The sequence below is a fragment of the Myotis daubentonii genome, chromosome 15 (assembly GCF_963259705.1).
Source record: "Myotis daubentonii chromosome 15, mMyoDau2.1, whole genome shotgun sequence".
In the NCBI taxonomy this organism is placed as follows: domain Eukaryota; kingdom Metazoa; phylum Chordata; class Mammalia; order Chiroptera; family Vespertilionidae; genus Myotis; species Myotis daubentonii.
The window spans coordinates 53,086,380-53,107,016 of NC_081854.1; the positions used below are offsets into that span (position 1 = coordinate 53,086,380).

Consider the following 20,637-nt stretch of genomic DNA (forward strand, 5'->3'; position numbering starts at 1 on the left):
CCTCTACTGGGAGACAAACTGCCCTTGTAGAATCAACTCCACATAATTGATAGCCTTCCTCCTCCCTCCCCAAAAGACTCCGGTGGCCTGAAAATATTTACTCAATAATGGGAAGTTTTGGAAAGGTTTTTATCTTTTAATCCTTGTCAGAAACAAGGAGTGATAACTCACATATTAGTAAAATAAGCGACCTTTGAGTATTTTGAGGGAATGCTTGTTGCAAAATATTGCTGCACTTGTAATGGCTGCCCTGGCCAACTTACTTACTACTCTTTCAAGGGTCAAGCTAGTTTGTTTTGTCTTTTCAAGAGCCTGGAGAAATCATTTATGTAGAAGGCAGCATAAAGAATAAGAGCTTAAAAAAAAAGAATGAGATCTTGTCCTGACCAGTGTGGCTCAGTTGGTTGGAGCATTGTCCCTTACACCGGAAGGACATGGGTTCGATTCCCAATCAGGGCACATACCTAGGTTTTGGGTTCAATCCCCAGCCAGGGTGCATATAAGAGACAACCGGTTGATGTTTTCTCTCATCTCTTTCTCTCTCTTTGATGTTTCTCTTTCATCTTTCTCTCTCCTCCCTTCCTCTCTTTCTAAAAATAAATAAAAATTAAAAAAATAAAACAAAAACACAATGAGATCTTGCAATTTACAACAATGTGGATGGACCTAGAGAGTATTACAGTATAGAAATATCATGTGATTACACTTATATGTGGAATTTAAGAAAACAAATGAACAAATAAAACAGAAACAGACTCATAGATACAGAAACAGGGTACAAACTTCCAGTTATTAAAAAGAAAAAGTCACAGGCCCTGGCCGGTTTGGCTCAGTGGATAGAGCATTGGCCTGCGGACTAAAGGGTCCTGGGTTCAACTCCGGTCAAGGTACATGCCCGGGTTGTGGGCTCAATTCCCAGTGGGGGGCGTGCAGGAGGCAGCCGATCAATGATTCTCTCTGATCATTGATGTTTCTATTTCTCTCTCCCTCTCCCTTCCCTCTCTGAAATCAATAAAAATATATATTTTTTTAAAAGTCATAGGAATGTAATGTACAGCATGGGGGAAATAGTCAATATTACTGTAATAAATATCTATGGTGACCAGTTACCAGATTTATTGTGATCATATTGTAAGGAATATAAATGTTGAATACCTGAAACTAACATAATATATGTCAACTATAATACAAATAAAAATAAAAGGTAGCATAGAAAGTCAACTTGGGTGATAAAAGGAAAAGAAATTGAGGAAAATTATCAATGATCACAATTGCCTCTCTGAACTGCTGATTCAGTAGAAACCAAAATACCACTTTTTCCTATAACAATGAAACCAAAGAATTGTGTGGCCCTTCCATTTTAAGATTAATTTAATAATTAATCGATAGTCCCGTGTTTCAGATGCATTTCGGTCACTAACTACACATGGAGGTACAAGCATGATGTTTTCCTGAAAAGCAGTTCCTGCAGAACTGATGAGCTCACTGTCTAGGGAGGAGTGCTGGGCCTTGGGCATAGGCTCCAGCTTCCAGAACCTGCTCCAGGTACCCAAGGCCGCCCTCACCACAGCTCTACATCTACACTTAGGCTCGTTTCTTACCCTCTTCCGGGACTCCTCAATGGCCGACAGCAGGGCATTGTCCTTCTCATTCTTTAGGAAGCCCTGTGAAAGGGGGAGAAATGACACAACTTAGGTTCAAATTAACCTTCCAAACACCAAAAGTACACTGAAGGAAAAGAAAAGTACCATACAGGTATTTTCCATCCTGCCCACCTTAACCCTCAGAAGACTCTCAACTCAAAAAATATCAAAGCAGATTTTTTAAAATAGATGTTTCCTAGTTTCTTTCATTCGGGGAGCACATGATGATTGTCAGAAGGTAAAGTCCCCATGGAACAGTAGTGCAAAGTCTCATGTCCTATAAACATACAATGTGAACAGCCAGGAGTATCCTTCAATTCTTAAATGGCTCATATTATAGATATAGACATAGCTTTGGCTACGCAGCAAGTCACAGTGCCTCTAATGTTCCTATGTTCCTTCCTTCCTTCCTTCCTTCCTTCCTTCCTTCCTTCCTTCCTTCCTTCCTTCCTTCCTTCCCTTTCTTCCTTCCTGAAAAGACCATTTATTTCATGCCTAGAACATTTATTTATTTATTATTTATCTGTTTGTTCATTTCTCTGTTGCTTTTGATTAATTCTTCCATTTCTTCCTAACACTGAGGAAGCCATCGCTATCTACTTGCCTGGATATTTTTCACTTGTTTGTCAATGGCTGGGATACCCAAAAATTCATTTCTTTACCATTGCTGCTGGGGTTTTGCCACATGTGCTCCCTATTTCAAGCCTGATGACATCCGCTACTTGTTTAATACAGTGGGGTGAGGAGGAGACAGCCCAGTTTGGTTTAATATGCACACAGTTACTTGCCTACATTGAAATGGCCTCAATAAACCAGAGCACATACAGCTAGGACGCCGTTTATGCATGTAGAAGTGGGAAGCTTGTGGCCATGCTCTGGCCATGGCAGGGGAGCCAGACACAAGTGATGGGAAGGATTTTAATGAACTTTGTTTATAGCCTTCACAGCACACGACTACATCAAGTCAACAAACCCTTCTTGTGAATTTCCTTTCTTGAGTGGTCTTTGGCTTTAGTGTCACGGCTGCTAAACACAGCTATGGAGCCACTGTCGCTGAATGCTGGTCCTGAACAAAGAGCAGAGCAGACTGTGCTTTGATGCACCTTATCATGGCGGCTGCTGCTAAGGGAAGCAATTGTCACATTGGGGGAGGGTGCCAGGAGGGTGATAACCACTACCTGATTGGGCCTGGTCTTATTTTATTCTTTTTGGTTGGGGTGGGAGGGGCTATGCCAACTGCCCCCCCTCACTGGGCGTCCTCTGCTCTTCTCAACGACCAGCCTCTCCCATTCTTTTGACTGCACCATGTCTACATATAACCCACATACACATACACACCATTAAAACACAAGTGAAAAACAACCATCAGACACATTTGTTCTAAAGCAACATGCTGTAAGACAATTCTAAAGGTTTTTTAAGAAATGAAATTCCAAGTAGTAGTTAAGAAAGAAAAAGAAGAAGAAAAGATATTGTGCTGGGCAGATTATTTTCTTCCTTAAAATATTACCATTATGTGCCTCCACAATTAGGCTTTCTCTACAGCATAAACTGAGTTCACAAAAGATAGAGAATTCGAATTTTTTATCCTTTATTGCTTTCTAAAATGAAACACTAAAATAGGCTACAAGACACATTTTATTTTTAAAGACAACACATTTTTGGTGACTATTTTTTGAAAAAAACCTTAAAATTTATCGTCAGAATCCTGCTGGATCTGTGCACCATCTAGTGGCAGTCTGTTTCTTTTCAAGGACAAGAAAAATAACAAAGAATTAAAAAGTTGGGCAGAAAAATACCTGCCTCAGCCCATGCTTCCCACAGATCTCTTCCTCAACTTCCCTTTTCCACCTGTGTTCCTTTCCTTCCAACTGTCCTGTGAGACACCTCTCATCCCAGATAGATACTTTTAGAACTTATCATAAATGGGTTTTCTGGAGAGGTGAGCTGGGTAGGAAGGGAGGTGCCTGCTCTCACTGGGTGGGGATCCCGGCCACAGTGAAGACCCCTGGTCATAGAGAAGGTTCAACCTTCCATGCAGAGATGCCAGTGATCTACCTGTGACCCTCAGAGTCCCTCATCACTAGCATCCCCTCTTCTTGCCAACAAGCACGTTTTAATTGCTCATAGGCCCCCACCCGACCCTTCTACTGTAGCCCTGCTCAATAAGGAACATTCCGTGAACATCTGCAGGCCTGCAAGGTGAGATAACTACTCCTGACGTCCCCATCTGTATACTGCTCCTCACAGCCAGAGTCCTGGAAACAGAACCTCTTCTAACTGGCTCCTTGGATGGGTTTTGGTTTCAAGCTTTCTCTAACATATTATAGCTCCCCTTCAGGAAGCAGTTAAGGGTCAGACACTGCTCTAAGCAATTCAAAGACATTATTGCTAATCTTTTAACAAATGAAAGAGTAGACATGATCACCCCTACTCTTCCCCCTTCCCCTCCACTCCATTTTATAGGTAAGAAACAGATTTTGGCATTTAATGTGTGACCAAGGGTTCCCCACCAGGAAGAGGCAGAGGCAGAATTTTAACTCTCAAGAGTTTTAACTCTCAAGGGACCAAATGTTTCTGAGATACTTAGGGAATAGTAAACTTCAAAGAAAAACCTTTTTATCTCTAAAAGGAGAGTTCAGGAGGGGAGCAAAATAGCCTTAAATTGGTTTTCTTCATCTGTTATTAGTTACCCTTTATAGATGATGAAGTTGAAGGCTCAGAGAATACTAACCCTTAAACCAGTACTAATAGGAGCTAACCCACATGGGTATGGTGATTACTGCATTCTACATCTTTGTTACACACCTTTGGTTATAGTCCTCACCTTTAACCTAATTCTAGATTGTCTCTCAATACTACTTAACTGGACCATACTTCAAAGTGTGTTCTTAATATAGGTTCGTACTATATTATCGGGGTGATCACTTTGTAAATTATATAACTGTCTAATCTGAAACTAATATAATACTGTATATCAACTGCGATTGAAAAATTAAAAAACATTCCTTAATTTAAAAAATAGGTTAAACATTTAAAAAACTGTTGATGGTTTCTAGAGCTTCTACCAACTCCCAAATGATATTTAAGATCACCTGGTTTGTAAGTAGCAAAACTCAGACTTAAAATACAAATTTTCTAACAACTTTTCACAGCAGATAAACAGATGTAATGCTTGCATTACTTATTTATTTATTCCTTTCTTCCTCCTACTTCACATAGTAAAGTTTTTGGCATTTCTTTACAACGGTGTTGTTCAAAATGTGGGTCAGGACCCATAATTGGGTCACAAAATCAACCAGCAACTTTTTAAATGAAATAGAATAGTACAGAGATATTTGGTAGGGGTAAATACTGTGTTATGGAACTTCTTTCAATTACATATACTTATGTGTACTAGTATGTATATGAAGTGGATCATTGCGTAAAATGTATTTCTTACTCTGGGTCACAGGCAAAAAAGCTGGAAATTACTGCTCTAAATGCCAACTCTGTAGCATTCCAAAATATTAATATTTATTGCCATGGAACAATAAACACCGTACATCTGTCCAAGCAATATCCTCAGTTACATGTTCCATCTTTAACAGAGGAAGTGGGCTGCCTTGCAATGTATACTGGCTGAGAACAACCCAGAATGTAACCACAAGGTAAGTCAACTCGCCTATCAAATGTGTGGTCACAACTCAGGGACCTGGCAGCCAAACTGGCTTTAAAATATCTCGGGTTGATGCCGGGAGCCGGTCCATCCTTGCTGTTTCAAGGGACCTGGCATATATGGCATACGGTTCTTAATATGTTTGCTCACCTTCTTGGCGCTGTGTTTTAACCAAAGTCACCTCTCCGAGAAAGGTTGAATCCCCAGGTAGGGATTTTCCCCTGAAGTTAGGGAGGGAATAAAACCCCTCAACTAAGTGCCAGGCGGGTAATTAATCCCTTTAACTACGAACAATCATGCTTAAACTACATAATCTTTTCTCCCTGGAATGGAGATAAGAAACGCCCTAACCTTTGTAATAGAGATTGATAGGATTGAATCAACTGGTATAAATACAGTTGTAACAAGACAGAAACACGCAGAACTTAGAACAGAATCAAGAAAACAGAACCTACACGGAGCCTAGAGACAGAAGAACTTCGCTGGAGAGAGCATGCCGGAGGATCCTGGAGAGGGACTGGCCTCGGAGCCTAGAGACAGAGCCTAGCGGGAGAACATGGCAAGGGATCCTGGACTGAACCTGACTACAGAGATTGGCAGGAGAACCTGACTGGAACCTGGACACTGAACCTGACTGGAGAGCCTGGACGGAGCCTGGCTGGAGAGCCTAGCGAGGGAACATGGCTACAGAACCTCGCTGGAGATCCTAAGCAGAACCTCTCTGGAGATCGAGACCAGAACTTGGCTGGAGATCCTGGCTAGAGATCCTGGCTAGGCTGCTGATCAACTGAACACTGTCTCCGTGTCATTCCTTCTTCACCTACTCGGTCTACGCCTTTGGGAACCCCTGGACTCGCTGGGGTTGGACCCCGGCAGGTTGAGAAATATGGGCATGAAAACGCACAATTTTTAATCACCTTGCAGACTCTGGGTTCCGGAGGACAAGTGGCAGCTAATGCCCACTGCAGAGAAAGAGATGAGCAAAGGACATTTGTTTTTGTCAGATGGCCACATTCTCTTAGCCTATTTGCTTTCCAAAAGTGAACACTGTAAGAAATAAGGGTCTCCAAGAAACCAGAAACACCAATCAGAAAGGATATATGCACCCCTATGTTCATAGCAGCACAATTCACCATAGCTAAGATCTGGAAACAGCCTAAGTGCCCATCAGTAGATGAATGGATTAGAAAACTGTGGTACATCTACACGATGGAATACTATGCTGCTGTAAAAAGGAAGGAACTCTTACCATTTGCAACTTCATGGATGGAACTGGAGAGCATTATGCTAAGTGAAATAAGCCAGTCAATAAAGGAAAAATACCACATGATCTCACTCATTCATGGACAATAGAGACCATTATAAACTTTTGAACAATAATAGATACAGAGGCAGAGCTGCCTCAAACAGATTGTCAAACTGCAGCGGGAAGGCCGGGGAGGGTTGGGGGGCAGGGGGTAGTGGGGTAAGAGATCAACTAAAGGACTTGTATGCATGCATATAAGCATAACCAATGGACATAAGACACTGGGTGATAGGGGAGGCTAGGGGACTGTCTAGGGCGGGGGGATAAAATGGATACATATGTAATACCCTTTGTAATACTTTAAGCAATAAAAAAAAATAAATAAATAAATAAATAAAATGTAAATAAAATGTAAGAAATAAGGGTCTCTGTGAGAAAAATGTCAGTATGCACTTCAGTGAGGAAAGTAGCACGGCAATCAAAGCCGACACTGATCCTTCCACAGGTCTGTTTCCCACCTACTACAGGTAAGTGATTTGCTAGTTACATAAACGGTGTGAATGGAAGAACACACATTTCCTGATCAGTATTAAAAAATAAAATGGAAAAAGATGAAATAATGAGTCTAAAGTGGCCCCACAGAGCAAAAGCCACAGTTTACATGGCTCTCAAAAAAACAAAAGGCCATTCGATGTCTCTTCCTCTTCAAGAGACCAAATGGCAATCCACGCTGTCAAAACTGAAAGTGAGGCGCCCACAGCAGGCCAGCCTTTGTGCCAGAAGGCATCTGACATAAGATAAAAACACATGGTGGGTGCAATAAAAGTCTTGTATCCTCTCTCACTTAACACATACACTATATACAAAATAGGAAACCTGTAACCAACATCCCAAATCAAATAATATTAACAATTGAAAGCAGTAACAGTAGAAAATGGTCATTGTGGTTCACAATAACCCTGCCGAGATACAAGCCATAGCGCGAGGACAGCAATGAGATGGAGTGAAAAATAAGCAGAGAAAAAAACAAACACAGAATAATGAAGAGGGTCTGCTCCAAGATGAAACAAGAATTCCAATACGCACTGTAAGTATTCATTAGATCTTTAGGCGGTGAATGGAGACACGTCCAATTTCCCTAAAGACAGAGTGAGTTCTATCCATTCTTTTGCTTCAGCTCCTTCTCAGGAAAATGCCTCCTCCCTTAACCGCTCCCAAACGTTCTTCCCAATTTCTGAACGAATGGGTGAAATTTTTAGGAAGGTAAACTGTTACTTAAGGAGAAAGTGAGGAAGGACAAAGCGAGATACTGTTTTCAGATGAGCACACAGAAACCGTGTGGCCGTGGGAGCCCTGGGCTTATCAGATGGTGTGGACACTCTTTCATTAGCTCCCTTTGTGGTGCCTGCAGAGAGCACCTCAAGGAATTTCTCAGGCGGAAGAGATGTTCATTGTTGATAAAACCCACAAGATGAAGAGAGAAATTTTAAAACCAGGGCATTTTCAGGATTTGGGAAACTTTTACATTGTTTATAGCATGTTTGGTAATTATCTTAAACCAATATTTAATGTAATACAATAAGAATACATAAGATGTCAGCTTAAAAGGCCCATGGGAGCCCTAGCCGGTTTGGCTCAGTGGATAGAGTGTCGGCTTGCAGACTGAAGAGTCCCAGGTTCGATTCCGCTCAAGGGCACATGCCTGGGTTGCGGGCTCAATCCCCAGTGGGGGGCGTGCAGGAGGCAGCTGATCAATGAATCTCTCATCATTGATGTTTCTATCTCTCTCCCTCTCCCTTTCTCTCTGAAATCAATAAAAATGTATTCTTTTTTTTAAAAAAAAAAAAAGGCACACAAGAGACTGAATCTCCTTTTTGCAAGGAATAGAGACTGAATAGCAAATCAAGGCTTTATTCTCCCACTTAGATATTTAGAGTAAGTCCCACTGCTTGTTTTCTGCAATAAATAAATAAATATTTAAATAATTTGTTTACAGATTGAGTTACAGTATCTATCTTCAAAACGACCCCTGCAGAAAGCAATGCTGAACTGGCAGAGGGGACATCGCCAGTTGTATCCATTTGTATTGCTGCCGTATGATTTCTCACTGTGCACTTATGCAAAAGCCTCGCTGCTCTCATGCAGCAGGTGGCAGCAGACCCTGCAAGAGAGGCTGTGGAGTCCCACCATTTGCCAGCTCTGCATACCCATCGGCCCGCAGGCAGCTCTGGAGCCACAGGTGGCAGACCTTGGCTCTATAACACGGGGCTGCATGGGCACCAGGCCATCTGTCACTGCCAAGCTGCAGGGTCCTGTTTTGAACATGGTTTCTGCTCCTGGGCTAAACAAAGGGTCACAAACCTATGTGATGGATTTGGGTCCATCAAGGCAAAATGAATCATTTGCTCTCCATAACTCAAATTCGTTTACAGGATGGTCTACAAATTCTCAAACTGAAAACTCAACGTGTGCAAGAAAATTCTACACCCAAGAATACATGGCTCAGAGAAATGCCTCCTCCAGGACCTGCCTATGGCCTTATGGGCAGCATTCTGACCTAAGTATACTGACTGGCACGCCTGGTCCCTTCATGGGCATGCCAATACAGCCATGACACAATTCCACTCACCTGAGCCTTCTAGAAAAAGACACCTGCCTTTGAGAAAGCCATTCATGTGAGTCCATCTAACTGCCTTCTGTGACCCCTCCCTATTATCCTCCCCATCCCAACAAAAATGGAAGGAAGGAAGGAAGGAAGGAAGGAAGGAAGGAAGGAAGGAAGGAAGGAAGGAAGGAAGGAAGGAAGGAAAAGAGGGAAGGAAGGAAAGAAATAAATTATAGAAAAAAAAAAAAAACACCAACTTTCCAAGATTTTTAGCATTGGGTAAAGAAATGACCCAGAAGGGAAAGTCATCACTGAGAATGCAGATATACCATTCCTGTGATACAGTAGGAAGGGGTGCAGGGGAGGAGGTAGCACACCTCCTTTGTCAACAAAATGTGGGCACATAACTACTAGTACTAGGTGCCTCTTATTTCTACAACAAGGCATCAGGCTAGGGCTGCATCCCTGGGAGGGCCATTTAAGTCTCTTGTGCTATTGCTGCAATACCATATCGTTATCTGCTACCTATCTCTGGCTGTCTGGGAAAGAGAGGTAATCTATCCAGCTCAGTCACTGGGTAGGAGACTCCATGTGGAGAACTCCAAGTAGTAAGGGAATAATATAAATGAGTAAAATAATAAATGATAGACATTTGGGCACCAGTGGGGGGAAATGGTTTTCAGCAGGACTCCCCATCCTCCCAAATCCAAGGAGCCCTGAAATAATCTTCCAGGGCCAGTAAGCAGCTCTCCCTGCTGGTCACCAGGTCTGGGGAGAGGCTGTGATTTATCAATGCTAATACCTCACCACTTCAGAAGAAATTAGCCGGAGCCTGCACCCTAGCGAGAGGGGCCATGATGCAGCAGAGTACCAAGCTGCAGGGGCTGGGCTTGTGCCGGCCATCCTCTCTCTCCACCACTCCACCCCTGGAACTGGGGTGGGGTTGGGGGGCTCGGGGCGCAGGAACAGTAGGAGCCAAGAAAGGGAGAGGGACCGCAGCCAGCCAACTGCTCCCAGACTGCAGAGGTGGCCCCATGGGAGAAAGCAAGGACAGCAACTCCAAGCATTTTAGCTTCTCCCTGCCACCTCCCACCCCAAGCCAACATACTTGCTAGGGCTAATTTTGGGGGGACACAGATCAGGGAAGATTCTGAAAAGAGAACTTTCCAATCTAGCTTGCCAGTGGAACACTGCAGCGTGCCGGAGTATGCTTGGGTTCCAAGAGCAGCAGCAGAACCCTTTCCTCACCCAAAGGTGTGCACAAATCTATAAAACATTAATGCCATGGCCACTCTAACGTGATGGAAAGTTAAGGAGGATACATTAAGGGACAATAAAAAATGCTTTAATATGTCTTTGAGGAACTGATTTCCATCTTGAAGATGGAGTAGTCCACATTCAAAGAACTCTGGTACTAACTGCATTGCAGTATAAAAGAAATGGAAGTGCCTTTATTGTGGCCAACATCCCCTCCCACTGCCCCCCAAACCCACTCTAGGACAACTCATTAAAACAACCCTGTATTCTTTTTTTAACAAACAAACCCATAGAGCCCCTGTTTTGTCAAATCTAGTATCTTTTCCCTTTGAGGTCAGGAAACAAAAGCGCGATCTGGGACTGTAAGAAGGGCAGAGAGCAGAAGGTGTGTCTCCCAGGCCATCAGGGGGGAGCTAAGCTGTTTTTGCCAGGCTGGTTTCTACAGAGCTCAGGGTTAAGCCTCGAGCTCTATTTAGCAAGCACCAGGGGCGCTACTAGTCAAGACGACGTTTGGCACCGCGTGCCACATTAGTTCCCTGCTGGTACACGGTGTCAGTCATGTACATTGCAGTCGAAACTCACAGCTCCTCCCGCGATGCAGCACAGCTTATGCTGATGGGATTGGAGCACTGATCATCATGACTGTCACAGCAAAGGGCACTCTGGTTTTCCTGCAGTTTCTTCTAGCTCAGAAATTCTTTTTTTTATTTTAATGTATTTGTCTGGAGACCAGTAAAACAAACAAGAAAAACAAACAAGAGTCCTTCTCTTTTATAACTTCCCACTGTCTTAAATGTAATGTGTCACGGCACTCCTCTGCTAACAGTACTTGGGGTTTCACACTCTCTCCAAAACCTTCATTAAGTTTGAAAACATTCTGACTTCACCCTGTCAGAGCTAACTTTACCCTGTCATCCTGCAGGATGAACCACTCGCCAATGTCACCACGGGTACAAGACAACTCAAAACACTGCTTAGCTGGAGTGACAAACATAAGCAACAGGAGGAGAGAGGGCAAGACCATTTTTCAAATACAAATTGCCTGAAACTGACAGGGAGCTAAGGTCTTTCACGCAGCCCATCCATATAGGAGGGAGAGGCTAAACCCTGCACTGTGGCACCCTCGCGCCCAGAGTTAAAGGGCACATCAGAATGCCCACTCTACCCCTGCTCAGAACAGATGAATGTGACGCCCATGCCCCTCCCAGGAGACTTTCGCCCTTCATGTCGAGCCAAACACAATGGACTGAAAAACTTGACCTGCAGGTATATCTTTTTCTTTAATCCTCATCTTAGGATATTTTTTTCATTGATTTTTAGAGAGAGTAGAAGGGAGAGGGAGAGACAGAGAGAAACTCTGATGTGAGAGACACACATCTATTAGTTGCCTCCTGCCCCCCCCCCCCGCCCCCTCCCACCACCACCACCACCACCACCACCAGGGCCAGGAGTCTGCAACCGAGGTACATGCCCTTGACCGGAATCAAACCCAGGACCCTTCAGTCCGCAGGCCAACACTCTATCCACTGAGCCAAACCAGCTAGGCAGTATATCTTATTTTTAAATGTTTGTTTATAAGTGATAAATGCATATCATCTACTACCACACAGGCCCAGGAAGACTCCATACACAGCTCAATGAGTCATTTTGGCAAGCTCAACCCATAGATCTATCGGTCACCAGTAAACCCACAAAAAGAAAGATGGAGTCAAATGCAGACAGAGGCACAGCACAGACCAAGAGTCAGGTGGCCTGGATTTAGATGTGTGACCTTGAGAAAGGTTGTTTAACTACAGTAAACCTTGCTTCGCCCAACTGTAAGATGAGCTGATTGTACTACAAAAACTCTAAGGCTAACTCCAGACATTCCAACTCCATGACAGGTGGGAACAGGTAAGAAATTAGCACTGTCATTTCCAAAATAATCCGTACCTTGAACCACAAAAGAAACACAATCAATTTTGGTTTTGAAAGCAGCAGACACATATTTTATATATAAAATTACCAAACCCACAAAGAATGAGAATGAAAATCAGAATCAAACATGAATAACGTTCTCATAGGAATGCTAGTTTCGTCTTGCATAAAGGAGCAGCTTCCTGTCTTCTGTTTCCTGAATATCCATCTTACACTGGAAGGAGTACGTTTCTACATTTTAAAAAAAAAGAAGAAGGAAGCACAAAGCAAGGAACTGCAGAAGTGCTGATATAAAATACCTGTTTAAAATTTCACTTTACTCATATTTGCCAACAATTTCTTAAGAGCATTCTTCGGAAGCTATCTACATATAAATGCTAAGTCTTTACTTCAGGAACATCTCAAAATTTCTAACTTCTAACAGAATAAAAAGTAGCTGCTGCAAATTGGCAAGACAGTGTTACTAGGGTGACTTCAAACGAGGCTGACGGAAGATAGCTCACGTGCGGTCACCTCTGTCAGAGCTCCTGGTGCCGCCATTTCCTTTCCTCTCACTGCCATCTTAGTGCCACCATGGTGAGTCCTAGCGGGCCCGGCAGGCAGGCTTGCTTATCTACATTATGCCACTCGCTGCCAGAGCATTCAAAGATTTGCTATGAATACATTTTTTTTTTTTTTGTAGCAAAAAGAGCCATCCCCTGATTCTTTATTACCAGCCAGGCTAAAATTTCATGAGAAAACTGACGAGCTTAGAGTTAGGCATTTGGGAAACCCCTACAAGTACCAGAAAGGAGAGCCTCTTCCCAGCAGCCCAGCTTGAGTAGACCATGGAGGAGGCAAAGGCAACGGGAAGCACCCGGGCCTCTGCTGTCTCCCTGAGCACCTGCTACACAGCTTCCCTAAACCACAGAAAGAAAATCTGGCCAGAAACTCCCACCAAGTTTTAGTGTGAAAATTTCAAAGGAAGGCTGACACCGCTCATGCCATCCAACCAAACATTTTATGCACGCAAAGCTGCAAGTAAAATGGAGTTCTAATTTGCTGCCCTCACACTTTTATTTCAAGTGCAAGCCTTGTAAAATCAAAGGAGAAAGACTCCTTTTGCATTTTATGTATCTATATGCCATATATCTAAACAATTAATATATTAAATGTCCCTCTTGGGGTTAAAAAAATATACAGAGATCTAGGTTTTTATGCTGCAAGCACAAATAAGATTTCTGCAAGCTTTATGGAATCTTTGTAGGATTCTAAACAGGACAACAGAGCCTTCTGATTTCAATGAAAAGACTGATGTGAAAATCCTCCTCTCCTCTAGTTTCAAGAGCATCTATTAATTAGAAAACAGCACTCAGTGAATACGGTAAACAGCAGCTAGTGCAACCAGACCTGGAAGAACAGCTGGTTTTATAAATCTGATATCAAGTTAAAAGGTTTCTCCAATAACCATTCTGTGAAGATTCAACTCCTGGAATAGCTACTAAGGCCTTTTGAGCATATTCTTCATGGTACAGTTTACTGTAAATATACACTTACTATAAATCTTGAGGGTTAAGTGCCTTTAAAAAGATAAACACACAAATCAAAGTTAAAATCTACTTGTTTCCTCTAAGTAACAGCATGAAGAAACAAAGGAATTAGCCCAGTCAAATCCAATTAATTTTAAAAATCAAGATTTCTAAGCTTACAATTACAAACAAGAGTTTTCCACAAGTAGCTGTGAAGTGAAATTAAACAGAAGGCACTAAAAATTATCCTCCTTAGTGAATGAAAGCCCCAATCTATTGATCTTTTAGGGCAAAATCTTAGCTTGTTAAAACATTTTTTCTTGTCTTGTTAAAACATTTTTTCTGGCTGTTACACAGACCATGAAAATATGTTCTTAAAAATAAACAACAACAGCAACAAAAACCACCTAAAATCCAGCAATTTTCTTTAGGAATGGAAAAATAAACTGACTGTAAAAGACAGTGAAAAGAATCCTGAACTCTTTTAAATATACCATATTTAGATTTCTTTTTTCTCTCAAGTGTCATTTTCATCTTTGACTAGTGGTAAATTCATACCTCTCATTACCTTAAATTAACAATGCATAGTTAATTAAAAGCATGTGTTAAAATCTTCAATAAAACCTTATTTCAAGTATATATATCACACTTGGTTTCTAACACATACATAAAAGAACATATCCAAGAACCTTTGTTACACCTTTAGCATTTGCAGCATTCATTTTAAAGTCTGTTTTGCCCATTCGACCACAGGCAATTTTTCAACCTCTCACAGCTATATAAGTATGAGAAATACTTACTGTAGACAAAAGGATTCCATTTTCTTCCAGGGAACGTTCTCCACCCTCCTAGAGAACTCTTGTCTGCAGTCTGCAAATTCATTGCTGAGTTTTATAGTAACAAAGCTCTGGTGGCACAGACCTAATGTAAATGAAATGGCCCTGCAGCTGCCTTCAGAACCCAGCTCACCTCAACCGTGATACAGCTAATTGTTAAAAATGGTGGCTGAGACATTTTCCATACATTAAATTAAGGAGCTCTGATGAAGGCGCTGGCATCCACCCACTTCAGACAAAGGAAAATAATTTGCAACTGTACCGGGCATGGATAATTGAGTCATCTCCCATACAGGGTCAGTGTGAGAGGTTTCCTCCATCTTTACAAAATGCAAACCACAGCTCATTGTCTCATCTCAGAAATCAATTCTTTGCAATGCTGCACTGGGTCAGAGTTTTAAAGCAATCCTGGTCTTGGGTAAATCCAGACCTCCAACACCCAGACAAGCTAAATTCTCAGTCCCTCTCCCTTCCCTGAGCAGCCCTCCTCCATTCCCCACTTGACAGCTCCTCAAGTCTTCTTATTGTTAAGAGTACAGTAAGTCCCACACCTCAGAAGGCAGCTAAATCTCTCAACTAGGTGAGCAATTTCCAAGTCCCCATTGAGGAAAGAAGTCCAGACCTTACTGGTCCCATGATACAAATACATTCCTGCGATAAAAAGCTATACATTACTGTAATATGCATATACAACAAGAAAGCTGCTTTTTAATGCTGAATTAAAAGCATTTTATCTCTGATATTACTCAAGGCATTTAAAGTGTTATAGGCAACATTTACAATTTTATTACCCTCTGGATAATGCTTGCATGACTTAGGAAGTTTTCATTTCACTTATACAAATCACATTCTCTACACCAAACAATCTGAAATATATTTAAAGGACTCATAGCATACTCTTCTGAGGACGAATTTTAAAAAGTAACTTTAAGAATCCACATCTTTGATGTTACTATTTCTTTTTCATGTAAAGCCTTATGCTAAAGCATTTCCTGGGAGATAATTCCAGGTATCTCTAATTCTAAGAGTACTTTTTCCTGGTAACAAAATATAAATGACTGAATTCCTTGGTAAGGTAGCCTACACACACACACACACACACACACACACACACACACACACACACAGTCACCTACAATCCCAAAGAAGGATCTGGTTTTAGCAATGCAAAGAAATTCTACTTTAATATTTTATCTCAAATAAGAATTGCAGTTCACATGCATCTTTTTAAAAGAATCCTAAAGAAAGTCCGCACTATGTACTACTTAAAGATGAAGTCTGCAAAAATCCTACATAACCATTTAAATCTTTAAGCAAATACCGCTCTGCCCCACCCAACAGATTTTTTTTAAACAAAAATATTAGAATGACAAGGCACAAATCTGAACAATTCTCAGGAGAATCAAGTACTTTTTCTATCAAACGAGTTAAATGCCTCTGAATTTTTCTGAACATTTTAAACGGACCAAGACCCTGTCTTTCGGAGGTACTACAACATGCTGTTACTCTATTTACTAGGTGCATTTATCTTCATTTCTTTACAAAATACAGGCAAAGGCAATCCTACCTGCAGCTCTCAAATTTAAGGAGTTCCAGACCGGTGGCTGCTGTTGGTCACTGCAGCTCTTCCATGCCTTGTATGTGGGATGAGCTCTGTTAGAACCAGTGCTCAAGTTTTTCCCACTCTGAACAGCCAAAAGTGGAGGGGGGGGGGGTAGGAAGAGAGAAGAGAGGAGAGAGAGAAAGAAGAAAAAGGAAAAGAGAACACCCTGCAAATGTTGACATGACTGAAGCACTAAAGAGTCCAATCAGACAATGAGAGTGCAGGGCCCCTTGGAAAAGGGTGCCTTGCAGCCCCCAGGGCACAGCATCATCATTCCTTCTGCTCTACACAAATTCAGAGAAGTCAGCCATCAGTTTGAAGGCACAAACTGATGGGAGTAACAGTTTATAGGTTACAGAAGGGTATTTTATTGTTAACGGACTGTACCAAGTTAAGATTTAAGAGGGGGAGAGACAACATGTAGGCAAGAAATGCTATGATACTCCCCCCCTACCCCCACCCCCGGCGACCCAAGCTACTGCAATTACTCTGATGTGAATTTTTGATGACTTCCGACATCTTGCATGGGTAGAAATCGCTTCAGCTGTCACGTCTGGTGAATGTGGAAAATGCATTTGCTGCATTGTGATGCAGTGCTGTAGCCACAGACTGTTACCCCAGTTGTGAAGCTGGTCCCGTAACTGAGCAGCAGGAATTTGCACATGCCATGATGCTAAAATAAATGGTAGTTAAAAGATTTTATACAGCAGCAGGCAGATTCTGCCATTTTAGCCTACAGAATGTGTAGCTCCAACATACACAAGCATCTCAGATGACTGCGCCCTCGTCAACTGCACCGTCCTCCACACAGAACAGCAAATTCACCATCTTAAATGTTTGGCCTCTCAGTAGTTAAAAGGTTTTGATACTGTTTAAATAACTATTCAGATCAATTAGAGCTTTGAACAGACACGAGGTTATTTGCATCTCAGGAATATACAGCCAATGAAACTGTCAGTGACAAAGGGAAATGCAGACCTTTTATTAACATATGCTCAGCTCAACTGTCACTTCTTTATACAACATTGAGGGGGAAAATATATGATGTGTAAGTAATGAATATTCCCATTATACTGTAATGGTTTTTAAAGGTGTTCCTCAGAAGGAGATTTTTCCCTCCATGTTTTAATGTATAGCCTGAAACTTAAAGCCTACATTAAAATACTAACATGTGTTTTTCATTGTCGCTAAAAGACATTCAATGCAGCAAATTATGCAATGACAGGGAAGCTTGTGAAGAAGCAAAGATGAAACCGCACTAAGACACAGGCGCCAGATGATTAAAGTAAGGCAGGCAGGTAGTGGACTGTCATTAAGGTACCAGCTGCAAAGGAAAAATCAAGAGAAAGACTCTTTCATCTTCAGAAACAAACCCTATGAGCGCAATCTGCTGGTTGCAGAACCAACACCGACGCTGCAGAACCCGAAGGACACATGAGGCTTTCAATTTCATAAAATATTTTAAACAAACATTAACCTGGCTACCTGGCATCTAGAATTTGGCTACTTAAGGTTCTTACTCATCTAGAATCATCGATTTGGTATTTAAAGCAGAGCCAAGTTACAGATTTCATTGCTTTCAAAGAAAAACAACTAATATAATTAACCAATATATCTTTCAACAGAACTTTTGCCAATTAAGTGCTCAGAATTGAGATGTTTCAGACATTTTATAAAAACGAGAAAGCTATATGAAAGAGAATGAACACAGGAACACATTGGTGCGTGAACAGTGAGTAACAGTGAAAGAACTTATGTTACTAACATAAAAATCAACTCATGATTTCCTTTGTTTTATTCATTGTGATAGCACCAAATGCATAATTTGGAGGTGCATGTGTTAACAAGCACTGTAAAGCTCAAGAGCTTTCTAGTTTTGTTTTTCCCCCTAACTTAAAATTAACAGCACCAACAGTGCTATTGATGCCATAGCAGATGTCACAGTAGTTGTAGCGAACATTCAACAATTCAAGTTTTTTTTGTTCCAGACCCAATACAAGGTACCACTAGCAGCTGAGAAACTGCACAAGGAGGGAGGGAGAAACTGTGTGTGTTGGGCGTAGCTTTGAAATTAACCAGGCTCGGCTTTTGCTCCAATTACTGAACAAAAGACAATCCTGGGGGACCTCTTTCTGAACCAGTCCAAGAAGCAAACTCTTTTGTTTGGGATCAAATAAATACTGCATTGGAGCATAGTGGATATGCAGCAATAAGAATTTCTGCCTGGGGATGGAAGGGGCAAGAAAAAAAAGAACCCAAAGACCCCAGTGTGGTTACAGTCAAACCATTTCACCGATGGTTAAAACCTATTCTCTGAGGAAGCCCTGTATAGTTCACTGTAGGTGAATGAGAAAACCCCTTTTAATAACTAAGAAACAAAACAAAACAAAAAATACCTCACTGAGTTACTCACTATTAAGACACTCTTCTTCAGCAGTGCGCCCAACATATAAACTGAAAGGATATTTATGCTAGAATAAATTGTACACCAGCTCAGACTCCATCTCCCTCCAATCGAGGAGTATCCCAAGGAAAGCAGATTCTGCCTGCAAAAAACCTCGGAGCAGAGCATACTGAGAGGTGTTAACTAACCTGCCTCAGACCCCAGGTGCCTGAATATGTATGTGAAGGTTGTAAACACTGGAAGGAAGCCACCTTATACCTCTCCGCTTGTTGTATCCTCAGCTGAACATAAAGTGGTCCATTCCTAAATGCCTATTCAGTAGTCCCTTGTTTAATTTTGTTTTGTCTTCATATAGCCCTAAGCACCAAAAACTAAAAAAGAAAAGAGAGACAACTCCTGGACCCAGCATCCTATATAATAAAAGGCTAATGTGCAAATAGACCGAATGGTGGAAAGACCGGTCACTATGATGTGCACTGACCACCAGGGAACAGACGCTCAACACAGGAGCTGCCCCCTGGTGGTCAGTGCGCTCCCACAGGGGGAGCGCTGCTCAGCCAGAAGCCAGGCTCATGGCTGGTGAGCACAGCGGCGGTGACAGGAGCCTCTCCTGCCTCTGTGGTAGTGCTAAGGCTGTCCGACTGCCGGCTTAGGCCCGCTCCCCCCAGGCCTAAGCCATCTGTCGGACATCCCCTGAGGGATCGATCCCAGACTGCGAGAGGGTGCAGGCCCAGCTGAGGGGACCGCCCCCCAAGTGCACAATTTTCATGCACTGGGCCTCTAGTTTATTAATATAAGGAATGAAAAGATGACATCTAATCCTTTCTACCAAAGAGGACCAACTTTTCAAAATCCTCTGCACACTGCACCATTCTGCATATAACAGCAGCTAACTTGAACATCACGTAACACACTATATAAAAAAATCTAGACACCCACAAGAGTAAAGACAGATGGATCTTACTGCTACAATGGCCAAAGTGTATTTAGGCCTCTGTGTATTTGAAAGATCTCCAAATTCCAAATACTGAATTTTCAAACAGTATTCCATATAAAACTCCAACAAAGCATGCCTTTAGATAGTTCCTTCGAATCCTCTGTAATCTTTCATAAAAAAGTTTCAAGTGTTATTTCTATTTTCATCTCTCTATAGATTCTCCCCCATGAGTCCATTAAAGAATTTCCCAGCAAAGTACATGTATAGGACCCCCCAAAAATTTTCCTAAAAAGTAGGAACAGTTACTCCAATTTAAGATATTCAGATTCCAAAGACTTTCTGACCTTCTCCCTCATACAATTAATTGGTTTGAAAACTTTCTGAGTAGGAAGGAAGGAAAAATATTGGAAGATGGCTCCAATTTCCACAGGCCCACACGTGAAACACAACAAGGACGAGGAGACATTTTTGAAGGTGTGACATTAGTATCCTACCTTTTTTACCTGTTTTCATTAATAAACAAGATTACAGAATAGAGAAAAGGAAGCCATTGAAATTCTGTGGTTGAAGTAGAATTATAATAATCACCAGTGAAATTATGTTCAAGTGAACAACTGGAAAGCTCTTAAGTGCACTGACAACATGCAGGGCGGCACCCAGAAATCAAACTTGCATAGATCCCTAGTGAGCTCTGTCTGCCTTCTGCCAGGTTCACTGGGCTGCTGGGAAGATCAAGTAATATCACTGGTGGGAAAGTGCTTTCAAGAGTTAAGAACGAGAGGCCGTGCAGGTTGGGCAGTTAACCGTCCCCGAGTCTCTAGCCTTCTGAGGCAGAGCTGGATCCTGGCTGCCTTCCCAGCCCACCATCACCATCCTCCTCCTGGCTCCTCTCTCCTCGCTGAGACCTGGTTCCCTTGCCTAATGCTACAGACTTCTCCCATATATTTATTTTCCCTGCCACAAGTTCTCACCTCTATACCAGTGGCTCTGGAAAATTCTGTCTGGGGCTATTCTCTGAGCAGT

General features: G+C 42.0%; 1 protein-coding gene across 4 annotated transcripts in view; it reads right to left on the reverse strand.

The window, feature by feature from the left end:
- NUP93 (nucleoporin 93) overlaps positions 1 to 20,637 on the reverse strand; it is an 86,345-nt gene that overhangs the window by 32,228 nt on the left and 33,480 nt on the right. For 2 of the 4 annotated variants that reach the window (XM_059667981.1, XM_059667980.1), the window contains exon 4: positions 1,602 to 1,664. The exons of 1 other annotated variant lie outside the window; for it this stretch is intronic. In XM_059667981.1, the coding sequence (XP_059523964.1) occupies positions 1,602 to 1,664 (63 nt within the window). Of the gene's footprint in view, positions 1 to 1,601; positions 1,665 to 16,237; positions 16,331 to 20,637 lie in introns of those variants that run through there. One more of the 4 variants, XM_059667983.1, reaches the window with a different exon arrangement.